We start from the raw sequence: 11,570 nt of genomic DNA, 5'->3' as shown, positions 1-11,570 counted from the left end.
CACCTCTTAAAGCGCGAGCCCAAGCTCTTCGTGCTTCCTTTGCCTCAAAGGGAGGCTTGCTCTCGCAAGCTCCTCACTCGGGCAGCATGTTCAACACTAAACGTGCCGTCTGTTGTCCTCAGAACCTCTGATTAGCCCCCTTTCACAGTGAGGGTGGGCCTCGTTTCCCTGAGGTCACAGGGGCTGGGCATGGAAGTCACTGGAAATTGTTGCTGCCTCTCAGACCCTGCGGGTTTACCCTCCCCTCCAGCCCTCATGCCGGGATGGGGCTGAGGTCCCAGGGGCCTCAGGTGGGCCTTCCAGAGACAGGAGTCCCTGCAGGGTGAGCTTCCTAGCCTCGTGTCCCAGTTCTTGGCTGTCCCCGGGCCTCTCCCTTTTCCTGTTTTGATGCGGCTCAGCCAGGCCCGGAGACAGGGGCATGATGTCTTAATCCTCCAGGTGGCAGCCATGATGGAGGAGGTCCCTCAGCTTGGCCACCTGCTGACCTGTCTCTCCCCGCTATCCCCCTCTACCTGGTGCACGGTGTGGGGACCCCAGAGCCCTGACACCCTAAGTGGGGGGAGGGTCCCACTGGTGGGTCCTCAGTGCCCCCCCACCTCTTTCCAGAAAGCAGGTGGGGTGGGGGACCCCGCGGCCCGCCCTGGCTTCAGCTCTGGCTGCCGCAACCCTCGTAAATCAGGGGTGAAGGGGGTGTCGGAAATGGGTCTGCGGAATGTCTGGATGGGGCCGGGAGGGGGTGAGCACTTAACTCTTAAGAGGCACAGGGGGTGGGGCAGAGGACCGGCCTGAGGATGCGGGGTCGTCCTGCCGCTACAGCAGCGGGAATGAAGAGGTTATCTCCCCCGCCCCGGCAGGGGGATAAATTGAGGGTGCGAGGCGTCCCCACCGCCACGACCCGCCCGCCACGATGGCCATGGGACGAGTCCTACTCTGCTCTCTGCTGCTCCTGTCGCTGCAGCGGGGCCTCAGCAGGGGCCCCGGTGCTCGGGGTGCTCTGGTGGCGGAGGAAGAGCTCCGAGGGACCCAGAGGACGCAGCTGGGTAAGGACCCCCGGGCCCCGCGTGGCTCCCCAACTCCTCCCTGCCCAGACGCCGCTTGCCGTCAGCTGCCCCTTGCCCCCCGCAGGTGCCCGCCTGCGCCGAGCCCTGGCCAGCCCGTGCCAGCTGTGGAGCCTGCCCCTACCTGTGGCCGAGCTGGGTCTGGGCTACGCTTCGGAGGAGACGGTCATCTTCCGCTACTGTGCGGGCAGCTGCCCCCGCGGCGCGCGCACCCAGCACGGCCTGACGCTGGCCCGGCTGCGGGGCCAGGGCCGAGCCCACGGCGGGCCCTGCTGCCGGCCCACCCGCTACGCCGACGTGGCCTTTCTCGATGACCGCCACCGCTGGCAGCGGCTGCCCCAGCTCTCGGCGGCCGCCTGCAGCTGCGGCGCCTAAGGACGCCTGGCCTGGGGCCCCGCGGCTCCGCGAGGAGCTCTGCGGACTTATTTATTAGAGACCGGAGGGGAGGTGGGCTGCGGGCCGGCCACGAGGAGCATAATAAAGGAGCTGCGGCCGCAGGACTATGTTCAGCCAGTGTGCCTTGACCCCACCTCCTCAGGTCCCGGTGCGGGGAGGCGGGGGAGGCGGGGGGGGGGGGGGGGGGGGGGGGGGGGGGGTGGTTCCTGGGCCGCCCCTGCTCCGCTCGGTCCCTGCGAACAGCCAGTGAGCTTGTCCACTCTCCAACTTTATTCACAAACACGGTGTCTCCGAGAAGCTGGGGGAAGGGCCTGGGGTTCAGCAGGCTGGGGGCGGCTGGCCCGGCTCCCCTGGTCCCATCCCCTCAGGGAGGGAGCGGCAGATCACAGAGATGCGTCGGCCCCGGGGAACCCGACGCTCCCCAAAAAAGGACTCTTCATCCCGAAGAATCTCATGGGAGAAGTCATAACGGGCTGAGCCCCTGCAAGAGAAAACAGGCTGTGGGAGCGTGGGCTGAGGGCAGCCCCTGCGCCAGGCGGACTGCCTGCCATGGGGGAATGATCGAGTCCGCTGGGAGGGCTGAAAAAGAGAAGGTGCTGGACATGCTAGGTGGGCATCTGATGAGTTACTGGGGCGGGGGGCTCCCTGGCTGGGCAGTACCTAAGGATGTAGAGGGAGCCTGGCTCCAGCAAGAGTTCCAGCCACTCCCCTGGCTCCTGGGTGTGCACCAGCCGCATGACGCTGGGAGAGAGTAGGGACAGACCAGCGATGGTGGCTCCACAGAACTGGAAGAGGGGGCATGGTGGCCAGTCAGCCTCTGGCCTGGCCGGCCCACCCCCAGCTGGGAGCTCCAAGGCTCTGGCCTCTGCCCACCTTGATGCTGTCCACGTGCGGCTTGATGTAGCCCCGAGGTTCCAGGTCCAGCACATGCACCGGGGACAGCAGGGTCTGGCCAGGGCTAAAGGCGGCTGCTTGCACGCGCTGCAGGATGGCCCGGCTTGCCTCTGACCAGCGTGACTTTTCCGTCTCTCGGAAACCGTGGATGGCCTACACAGGGAGCTTCGGTCAAGTCAGGAAGCTCCCAGAGGGAACAGGAAAACTGAGGCACGGGGGGGGGGGGGGGGGCGGGGAGAGTGCAAAGGACTGGTTTTCCCAGCATGACCTTTGACACCACCCTCAACTTACCACCTTGGTCCTATCTACCCTAAGATCCTGGGTCTCAAACCCCAACCCCTGTCCTACTAGGCCTGGCCTTACTCCTTTGCACCCGCCTTCAGGTTCCAATTCAGTCCCAGAGCTTGTCCCCAATGCTGGCCCACCGCAATAGTCAATATTGTCTGTCTCGGCCCACTCAAGTCTTCTGTCTCCGCCCCCAACTGGTGACTCTCCCTCGTCTCGCTCCACACCTGTTTCGGCCCCAACCTTGCTGCTGTCCCCTAAACACCTTACAGTTCCAGGTCCGGCGTCCAGCTATGGCCATGCCCTCATCTCCGAAGTGCTTTCCCTGCCCGCAAAGCCCCCGGGCATCAAGACCCCGCCCCCAACTATAGCCCCCTTACAACCCAGTGCCCCACCCCTGCGCCCACCTTTAACGCCACAGGCCCCGCCTCCGCCGTAGCCCCGCCCAGAGCGTCATTCCAGGCCCCGCCCGCACGCGGCCCCGCCCCCAGCGCCGCCGGCCTCACCGCGTCCCAGTGATCGTATTCGTAGCGACGGCGGCGCAGCTCGGGCTCTAGCTCGCGGCTCAGCGTCTCCTCCTCGGCCGCGCTTAGGAAACCTGGCCGCACCACAGCCGCGTCCCGAAGGCGGCTCAGTACAGCCGGGCCCGAGCCCCGCACCCAGCCGGGCACCGGTAGCGTCCCCAGTGCCAGCCGACCACTCCCGGCCATAACCCCGGAGCCGGGTCGTGGAAGCGGTCGGAGTCAGGGCTACGCCCCCGCCCCCGAGCCATTGGCTGCGGCCGCACCGAGCCCTTTCAGTGATTGGCCTTCCCCAGAGTCCCGCCTCCCGGCCAAGGCTACTGGTTGCTGCTCGGCTCGCCCTCTCAAGCTATTGGCTCCCCGTAGAACCCACCTCCTCCCCCGCTGTGGGGCGCCATAGATGATGGAGGCCGGGGGGCGGGGCTCGACGGCGGGATTCCGCCTGGGGTTCTGGGCCAGGGGCTATTGGAGGCTTTGGGCCAAGGCCCGGGGTGTGGAGTCGGCCCGGACTTGAGATTAAGGGAAAAGTCCGCTCAGGCTGAGAGGAAGGGGTCAAGGGCACGGGGTTCAGGGTAGTGACATCAAGGCCATGATCATGGGGTGGGGCCAAGTTAGAGGTTGGGGTCAAAGGTTGAAGCCAAGCATCACCCATGCCCCCTCTCAACTGGCTCATTCCCACCCGTGTACAAACAGGCTGGCTCCCACCTCATGAGTAAAAAACAAAAAAACCCTCCTCTTCCTTTAAGCGTAGAATTGACAGAGCACCACTTTGCTGCCCTTATTGGAACATTTAGTGGATCTAGACACGGATTGTTATCTGCCCCTAACATCACAAAATGAGGGACCACGAGACTTTGGGCGCCTCCTGATGGACGTGCGCACCTCCACCTAAGAGGTCACTTGCCAAAAATGGAACTTGAATCTGATCAGACTTATCTAGGTTTGTACCTCAAGTCACAGGAAATATCAAGGACAGAGGTCACAGCCCATCCTGATCCAATCATCAAAATTCAGATGGAAAGTCCCCGAGAAAAGAGAGTGAATTTCAAGGAAAGAGAAGAAAAAGAGGGCGAGATTGAGAGAGAGATTAAGGGGAAAACCCACAGTTAAAAGAGACTTTGGGATATACCTACCAGTTGCAAGGTGCACCCTATTTCGATGCTGATTCGAACAAACTAAAAACATAGAGGTAACCAGGGAGATTTGGACACTGGTTGAATATGTGACAATAGTTAAGTATTGTTTTTTTTAGGTTTGCAAATGGTATTCTGGTGGTCTTTTTAAAGATTTATCTTTTTAGAAATACATGTTGGAATATTGACCCCACGACCCCTCCAGGGACAGCCACAGGTTCTCTGCTCTCCTTATACGATGAAATTCCTTGAAAAATGTGTCCAGCTCCCATGTCTTCCCGCCCCTTCCCTCTGGGTGCACTCCAGGCTGGCTTTTGGCCCCCGCAGCACTGAAAGTGCCCCTCCAGATCCAGCAGCCGGTTCTCAGCCTGACTGCTAATTTATCGACATACCGATGATGTCTTTTCCATTTTCATTCCCAACCCTCACCCCAGATTTATCCATCCCCTGGGATGTCTGAGGCACGTCAAACACCAGAAGTAACGTGTCCAGACTCCACTCCTGATCCCCTGCCCCCACACCTACGCCTCCCTGCAGCCGTTCCACCTGTCAGCTCTGCCTTAAAACCTGGCTAGAATCTGACCTCTCCTGGCCACCCAGCTGGGGCCGCCAGCCTTCATCTGATTATTCCAAGTCTCTGAACTGGTCTCCGGTTTCCACGCTGGCTGTAGTCCTCCCAGTACTCCATGGAAGCCACAGTCTTCCTGCTTGTCATTCTTCTTAGAACCCTCCATGGCTCATCTCCCTCCTTGCTCAGATCTACCAGGCCTTTTAAGGTCTGTCCTCCTTCCTTTCTGTTCTCATCTCTCCACTGTCCCCCTGCCATTCCACTTCAGCCACGAGCGTCCTCAGGGGCCCCTCCCACATGGCAGCCACAGTCCTGCCACAGGGCCTTTGCACTTGCTATGCCCACTGCCTGGACTGCTCTGTCCCTCTCTCACCTTAAACCTTGTTCAAGCATCACCTTCCCAGCAAGGCCTTCACTGGCCACCCCATCGAAAGCTGTAACTCTCTCTCTCTCTCTCTCACACACACTGCATACCTCTTTCCCTGCTTTTTCAAAAACTGTCTACCTCCTCAAGAAGAAGTTCTTTGAAGACAGGGATTTTTGTTTTCTTCACGATATGTCGTGACCTCTAGAACAGTGCCTGAAATGTCCTATTTGTTCAGGAGAGTTGGCTGCAGTTAGGGCTCGGAAGGTCAGAGCCTCAGGGTCATGGTGAAAGCAGAAGAGGCCTCGTGCAGGGCACACGTGTGCGTGCCACGGTGGAGCAGGCAGGGAAGGTGACACAGATGGGGATCAAAGACTACAAAGATTTAATTGAAAATCACAGTGTCTCATTCAAGATACCTGCCCTGAGGGGCAGCCCCAAACCCAGAGTTCCTCACGGGGCCCTTCCAGGCTCAGCAGCGTGGGGTGGGCAGGGCTGTGGCTCCAGCGTCTGATTGGCGCCTGGCTCCCCCGACTTTCATCTGGAGGGTGAGGTCCAGCTCTCAGAGGCTTGCTGGGGCGGGCTCTGCGGCCGCCACCACCGCCGCGGGCTCCTTCTGCACGAGCTCCGGCTCGTCCTCACCGTCCTGGGGAGGGTGGACCAGAACCTTGTCTAAGATGCCAAACTCCTGGGCCTCCATGGGGCTCATGTAGCGGTCCCTCTCCATGGCCGACTCTGCCAGGGGAAGCAAGGATGTGTGGGGTTAAGGGCAGAGACCTGGGGCCAGGCTGGGGTCCCCGTTCTGCCACTTCTTCGCTGGATGACCCTGGCCTTCCCCTCTTGGTGCCTCAGTTTCCCCATCGGTAAAATACCCATTTCCATTTTTTTTTTACTGGTTATTGATGTCTAATATACACCCAGATGGCAAGCAGACAGTGTGAATTTCAGACAGAGCATAACCCACATGGCCAGCACCCGGGCCCCCGACCGCCCCCTGCTCGAGCCTGCTTCCGGTCACTGACTCCTCCGGCCCAACAGTAATCGCTAGCCTAACGGTGGCCTGATGGCATAAATAAGCCTGCTTCTTTTTGTTTTTAAATATGTGGAATCACAGAGTATTTACTCCTTTTTCCCACTCGGCAATATGTTTCCGAGATTCAGCCCGGCTGCTGTGGGTCGCCGTGGACAGGTCTCTGTCATTGCCGTGTGGGATTCCACAGCGTAAACAACGCACCGAGGCGCCCGTCCTGCTGCTGTTGGGCACGGGGGTGTCTCCCAGCGTGGGGCTCCTACACACAGGGCGGCCGTCCGCGTTCCTGTCCGCAGCGTTGGTGGACACGAGCACTCCCTTCTCTTGGTTACATGCGGAGCCGGGGAACCGTGGCATTTTGGGGCATTCCGAGCCTGAGCTGGGAGTGTCAGATGGCTTTCCAGAACGGTGCTGCCATCCTCAGTCCCGCCTGCTGAGGGTGAGCATTCCAGCTGCCCCACATTCTCACTGGCACTGGGTGTTGGGTTTTAGATTTTAGCTGTTCTAATGGATTGAAATGGCATCTCACTGTGGCCTTAACTGGACTTTCTCTAAAGACTAATGATGTTATTTTTAAAAAAAAATAGATGGGCAAGGGGCACCTGGGTGGCACAGTTGGTTAAGCGTCCAACTCTTGGTTTCAGCTCAGGTCATGATCTCAGGGCCGTGAGATCGAGCCCATGTCGGGCTCCGCGGTCAGTGTGGAGTCTGCTTGGATTTCTCTCTCCCTATGCCTCTGCCCCTCCCCCCACGTACTGTCTAAAATAAATAAATCTTAGGGGCGCCTGGGTGGCTCAGTCGTTAAGCGTCTGCCTTCGGCTCAGGTCATGATCCCAGGGTCCTGGGATCGAGCCCCGCATCGTGCTCTCTGCTCAGCGGGAAGCCTGCTTCTCCCTCTCCCACTCCCCCTGCTTGTGTTCCCTCTCTCGCTGTGTCTCTCTCTGTCAAATAAATAAATAAAATCTTTTAAAAAAATAAATAAAATAAAATAAATAAATCTTTAAAAATATATGTATATATTAATTTTTAAAGATTTTATTTATTTATTTGAGAGAGAGAGTGCATGAGAGGGGGTAGGGTCAGAGGGAGAAGCAGGCTTCCCATGGAGCAGGGAGCCTGATGCGGGAGTCGATTCCGGGACTCCAGGATCATGACCTGAGCTGAAGGCGGTCACTTAACCAACTGAGCCACCCAGGCACCTTATTTTATTTTTAATAAATAAATTTTATTTATTTATTAATTTATTTATTTTTGAGTAGTCTCCATGCCCAACGTGGGGCTTGAACTCCCGACCCTGAGATCAAGAGTCACGTGCTCTCCTGACTGAGCCGGCCAGGCGCCCCTAATGATGCCATTTTTAAATATCATCACTAAAGATGATGAGCAGCTTTTCTTATACTTCTTGGCCATTTGGAATATTCTTTACTGAGGACCGCGTTCAAACCTTTGACTTGTTTCAAGGAAGTTTTCATCAAGATTCTGCTGATTGGTCTTTTTAAAGTGCTCAGGACAGGGGATCTCCACTGGGGGTGATTCTGCCCCCCGGGGGACACTGGGAGGCAGCTTCGGTCGTCACAAACAGAAGGTGCTACTGGCATCCGGTGGTCAGCAGCCAGGGACGCTGCTCCACGTCCCACAGCGGCCAGGACGGAGGATGGTCCAGCCCTGAGTGTCACAAGGCCTGCCACGTATGTGTGTGTTGGTTAAAATAAAGGTGGGCAGGCGGGGGTCTGCCCGGGGCAGGGGCACTCACCGATCACCTGCAGGCTCTGTTTGGTGTGCTTGGCGTAGATGCCGTAGAGCTGCTTCTTGAGTTTCATGATCTCCTCTGCCTGGATGGCAATGTCTGTGGCTTGGCCCTGGGGGGCGGCCCAGGGGCGGGTAAGAGGGAGAAGGTCAGAATGAGCATCAGCCACTCACAGGGAGGCTAGAGAGGTTGTTCAGACAGGTGAGCAGGGCTTCTCGAGGCCCTGCACACCCTGCTGCATCTTTGCCCCCAAAATACAGGAAGTCTTCCTGTATTTTTTTTTAAGATTTTATCTATTCATTTTAGAGAGAGAGAGGTGGGGGGAGGGGCAGAGGGAGAGGGAGAAGCAGACTCCCCGCTGAGCAGGGAGCCTGATGCAATGCAGGGCTCGATCCGGTGACCCCGAGACCATGACCTGAGCCAAAATCAAGAGCTTAACCGGCTGAGCCACTCAGGCGCCCCAAGGCTTCCTGTATTAACTGCATTTTCTGCAATGTGGAGCCCCGCCCCTCCCAGGGCAAGCGGATTCCTGGAGAGCGACAGCTCCAGCTCAGCCATGAGTTTTCATGGGCAAACCAGCCATCAGTGTGCGCGCCCTCAACCACCTCCTCCGTGGGGTTCTCATACTCAGGGCCACTGTCCCCTGCCCCGACCCCCCTGAGCCTGCTGAGATCATTCAAACTAGCCAGTCCTGAGCCTGCTGGCCCTGCCTCACTGTTCCTTCCTGCAGAAACCACAGTAAATTCCCTGTCCACTCCCCACCACCCCCCACCCCCCCCCCCCCCCCCGCCGCCTCTGGGGTCCCCCTGGTGCCCCCCACGTGCGCGCCCCCCCCCCCCGCCCCGCCTTGGGAACTGTGAGTAACAAACCATCTTCCCAAGGCAGTCCTTTCCTGATCAGATGGCCTCACCATACATGAATCATCGTAAAACCCATATTTCAAACACTGACACTCCCCCGTGACTTCTACCCAGTCAGTCCTCCTGTCCGGACAGCACCCCCCATCCCAAAGCAGCCTGCATGGGGCCGGCACTCACCCGGGCACCCCCGGAGGGCTGGTGGATCATGATGCGGGAGTTGGGGAGTGAGTGGCGCATGCCCGGGGTGCCGGCGGCCAGAAGCAGGGAGCCCATGCTGGCGGCCTGGCCCACGCACCACGTGCAGATGGGGTTCAGGATGTACTGCATCGTGTCGTAGATGGCCAGGCCCGAGGTCACCATGCCTCCTGCGGGGGGGGGGGAGCAGGGGGGGAGTGAGGGGCTGTGCTGTCCTCCCTGCATCCTTTCCCTAGCGAAGCCCCTGGCCTTGGGGAGGACTTGTGTAGAGGCAGCCCCCAGCAACGGGTGACATGAACTAAGTGGGGGCAAAGAGGAGAGCGCATGCTCCAGAGTGAGCTGACTGTTAGCACCTGTGCTCATGGGCCCAGGGCGGACCAGATCTCTCAGAGTTTCAAGAGAAAGTGGAAGTCGGGGAGAGTGGTGGCCGAAAGGGAAGCTCTGGAGCCAGCCTGTCCTGGCAATGTCGCCGGTGTGACCTTGGGCAAGCTACCCAGCCTCCCGGCCACGGTGTCTCCGGCAGACCGGGGATCACTGAACACTACCTACCACCGGCAGCTGCCACGAGGACCAGATGAGTTCAGTGCCTATAAAACGCTTAAAGTACAGGGCACAGTCGGCACTCAGTCAAGATGAGCCATTCTCTTTTGGGAGGGGGACCAGCCGGTGGTGGCAGCTACCAGTTTTAAAATGCTGACCACCAGGTCAGGTTGGTAAAATGTTATGTGTGGAATCAAGGAGACAGGCTCAGCTGCCCGTTTGTGAACCTAGACTTAAAAGCAAGGAACAGGCGACTTTTGGAGGTTTGGAGACCGTTTGGGGATTCTGAAGGAAGCTCAGCACCCTTTCTTCCTCCAGAGGGAGAATGTTCCTGATGGGGGGGGGGTTCTCTGTCCCCTGAGTCACCTGGAGTGTCCCAGGAAGCGGCCCTGGCCCCAGGGAAGGCTCTGCTCACCGGGGCTGTTGATGTACATGTGGATGGGCTTCTTGTTGCTCTCCGACTGCAGGAACAGCAGCTGCGCGATAACCAGGCTGGCGACACTGTCGTCGATCTGCAAGTAAGCGGGGAGGGTGGGCTGGCGCAGCTGGGGGGTAAGGAGGGGCTAATGGAAGCAACTGGGAGGTGGCTGGGGATGAAGTCAGGGAACAAGGACGGGTGTCACAGCCCAAGTAAGACGGCTGCGGAGAACTCAGGACCAGGGAGGGGAGGTGGTGAGGGGTGGTAGGGCCCCACGGGGGGTTGGGCACAGGAAGGGGGGAGTCAGTGGGCTCAGGGCAAGGAAGGGAAGGGGTCAGGAGGGTTGGAGAGAGGGATCAGAGCCAGGAATGGGGAGGAGAATCACTGGTAAGGGAGGGAGTCAGAGATCGGGAAGGGAAAAGCAGAGAGTTTGAAGAAGGGGTGGGGGTGGGGGGTGGGGGCCAGAAGAGGGGCCTGAAGGCTTATGTGCCCAGGAAGTGGGGTGTCAGACTCGGACCAGGGCAGAGCCTTGGCAGTAAGGTCAAGGGGGAAGGGTCAAGAGTTCAAGGGGGTTCGAGGAGGAGGGGCGCGTCGGGTCTGGGCAGGCACAGGGGAGGAGCCCGGCGGGGCACTCACCGGACCCATGACACACACGATGCGCTCCCGCAACAGCCGCGAGTAGATGTCATAGGCGCGCTCGCCGCGACCCTGGGGGAGAAAGATGGCGGTGAGGGTCAGGGGCCGGCCGTGCCCCCGGCCCCGAGACCCCCGACTCCCACCCGGGGCCGAGTTCCCGCGGCCGCTGTACCGTCTGCTCCACCACGATGGGAATGAGCGGGAGAGCCCGGGCCGCCGTCGCGTGCAGGCTCCGCTGCAGGGCCAGGCCGGTCTTGGGCGTCCGCCGCGGGGAGAACCGGGCGGCCAGGCGAGGCCCCAGCGCGGGGGACCTACCTGCCGCCACCCGGGCCCCCCCAACCAATATTCCGGGCCACATCCCGCCGCAGTCCGTCCCGGCTTCCGTCCGATGGCGGAACTACAACTCCCGGTGTGCTTTGCGTCTAGGGCGCATGCTCACCGGCCGCCCACGTCCCGGGAGCTGGACTGGCATGCTTAGGGGCGGGGCGAGGGAGGGGCGGAGCCCGAAGGGGGCGGAGGCGGGGGGTCTTTAATGCGGCGAGTTCTAGTCCTCTTCCCAAAGAATTGGTTATTCCTTAATTTAAAAATCAGCTCCAGGGGCGCCTGACTGGCTCAGTCGGTGGAACGTGCGACTGCATCTGGGGGTTGTGAGTTCAAGCCCCACATTGGGCTAAAGCTTACTTTAATAATAATGATAATATAAGTAAATAAAAATCATCTCCATTGTGCCCACTGGGCTGGGGCCTAGCCGAGCTTCCAGCTTGGTGGGGCTAACTCCTACAGAGACCTTTCCATTCATCTATGGACCCCAGGCTGTGGGAGCCCAAGGATGGGTGTTGCAGACTCTGCCTGGGAGATCTGTGTGGAAAGGTTTCCTAGGAGGAGTGAGTATTGGAGCTGGGTTTTGAAGGATGGATAGGAGTTT

The 11,570-nt window shown here is 59.4% G+C and overlaps 3 protein-coding genes across 3 annotated transcripts; 1 reads left to right on the top strand and 2 right to left on the bottom strand.

Annotated features, from left to right (window-relative positions):
• The first annotated feature begins 887 nt into the window (after nt 1-887).
• On the top strand, nt 888-1,433 carry PSPN (persephin). The gene is made up of 2 exons (XM_032394573.1): nt 888-1,061; nt 1,126-1,433. Exons 1-2 carry the CDS (start codon nt 908-910, stop codon nt 1,431-1,433), a joined length of 462 nt encoding a protein of 153 aa, XP_032250464.1. The 5' UTR covers nt 888-907.
• A 271-nt stretch (nt 1,434-1,704) lies between these two features.
• Nucleotides 1,705-3,411, bottom strand: ALKBH7 (alkB homolog 7). Its single transcript, XM_032394697.1, has 4 exons — nt 3,140-3,411; nt 2,328-2,501; nt 2,115-2,239; nt 1,705-1,935 (listed from the first exon to the last, which is right to left on the bottom strand). Exons 1-4 carry the CDS (start codon nt 3,341-3,343, stop codon nt 1,773-1,775), a joined length of 666 nt encoding a protein of 221 aa, XP_032250588.1. The 5' UTR covers nt 3,344-3,411; the 3' UTR covers nt 1,705-1,772.
• A 2,176-nt stretch (nt 3,412-5,587) lies between these two features.
• CLPP (caseinolytic mitochondrial matrix peptidase proteolytic subunit) lies at nt 5,588-11,041 on the bottom strand. The gene is made up of 6 exons (XM_032394682.1): nt 10,818-11,041; nt 10,646-10,717; nt 10,007-10,103; nt 9,034-9,221; nt 8,003-8,108; nt 5,588-5,954 (listed from the first exon to the last, which is right to left on the bottom strand). Exons 1-6 carry the CDS (start codon nt 11,001-11,003, stop codon nt 5,782-5,784), a joined length of 822 nt encoding a protein of 273 aa, XP_032250573.1. The 5' UTR covers nt 11,004-11,041; the 3' UTR covers nt 5,588-5,781.
• Between the last annotated feature and the right edge of the window lie 529 nt (nt 11,042-11,570).

The sequence above is a fragment of the Phoca vitulina genome, unplaced genomic scaffold (genome assembly GCF_004348235.1).
Source record: "Phoca vitulina isolate PV1807 unplaced genomic scaffold, GSC_HSeal_1.0 scaffold81, whole genome shotgun sequence".
NCBI lineage: Eukaryota > Metazoa > Chordata > Mammalia > Carnivora > Phocidae > Phoca > Phoca vitulina.
Note: the sequence above shows the minus strand (reverse complement) of the source record. Positions and strands in the feature narration are given on the sequence as shown.

What these genes read in the sequence shown, in the direction of transcription:
- CLPP (XM_032394682.1), bottom strand. Translation starts at nt 11,003, where the DNA reads ATGTGGCCCGGAATATTGGTTGGGGGGGCCCGGGTGGCGGCAGGTAGG. An exon ending in CCATCGTGGTGGAGCAGACG is followed by an intron (nt 10,718 to 10,817) that starts GTACAGCGGCCG and finishes TTTCTCCCCCAG; the next exon opens with GGTCGCGGCGAGCGCGCCTA. An exon ending in ACAGAGCCTGCAGGTGATCG is followed by an intron (nt 5,955 to 8,002) that starts GTGAGTGCCCCT and finishes TTCCCCTGGCAG; the next exon opens with AGTCGGCCATGGAGAGGGAC.
- ALKBH7 (XM_032394697.1), bottom strand. Translation starts at nt 3,343, where the DNA reads ATGGCCGGGAGTGGTCGGCTGGCACTGGGGACGCTACCGGTGCCCGGC. An exon ending in AATACGATCACTGGGACGCG is followed by an intron (nt 2,502 to 3,139) that starts GTGAGGCCGGCG and finishes CTCCCTGTGTAG; the next exon opens with GCCATCCACGGTTTCCGAGA. An exon ending in CGCACGTGGACAGCATCAAG is followed by an intron (nt 2,240 to 2,327) that starts GTGGGCAGAGGC and finishes CCCCTCTTCCAG; the next exon opens with TTCTGTGGAGCCACCATCGC.
- PSPN (XM_032394573.1), top strand. Translation starts at nt 908, where the DNA reads ATGGCCATGGGACGAGTCCTACTCTGCTCTCTGCTGCTCCTGTCGCTG. An exon ending in TAAGGACCCCCGGGCCCCGC is followed by an intron (nt 1,062 to 1,125) that starts GTGGCTCCCCAA and finishes TGCCCCCCGCAG; the next exon opens with GTGCCCGCCTGCGCCGAGCC.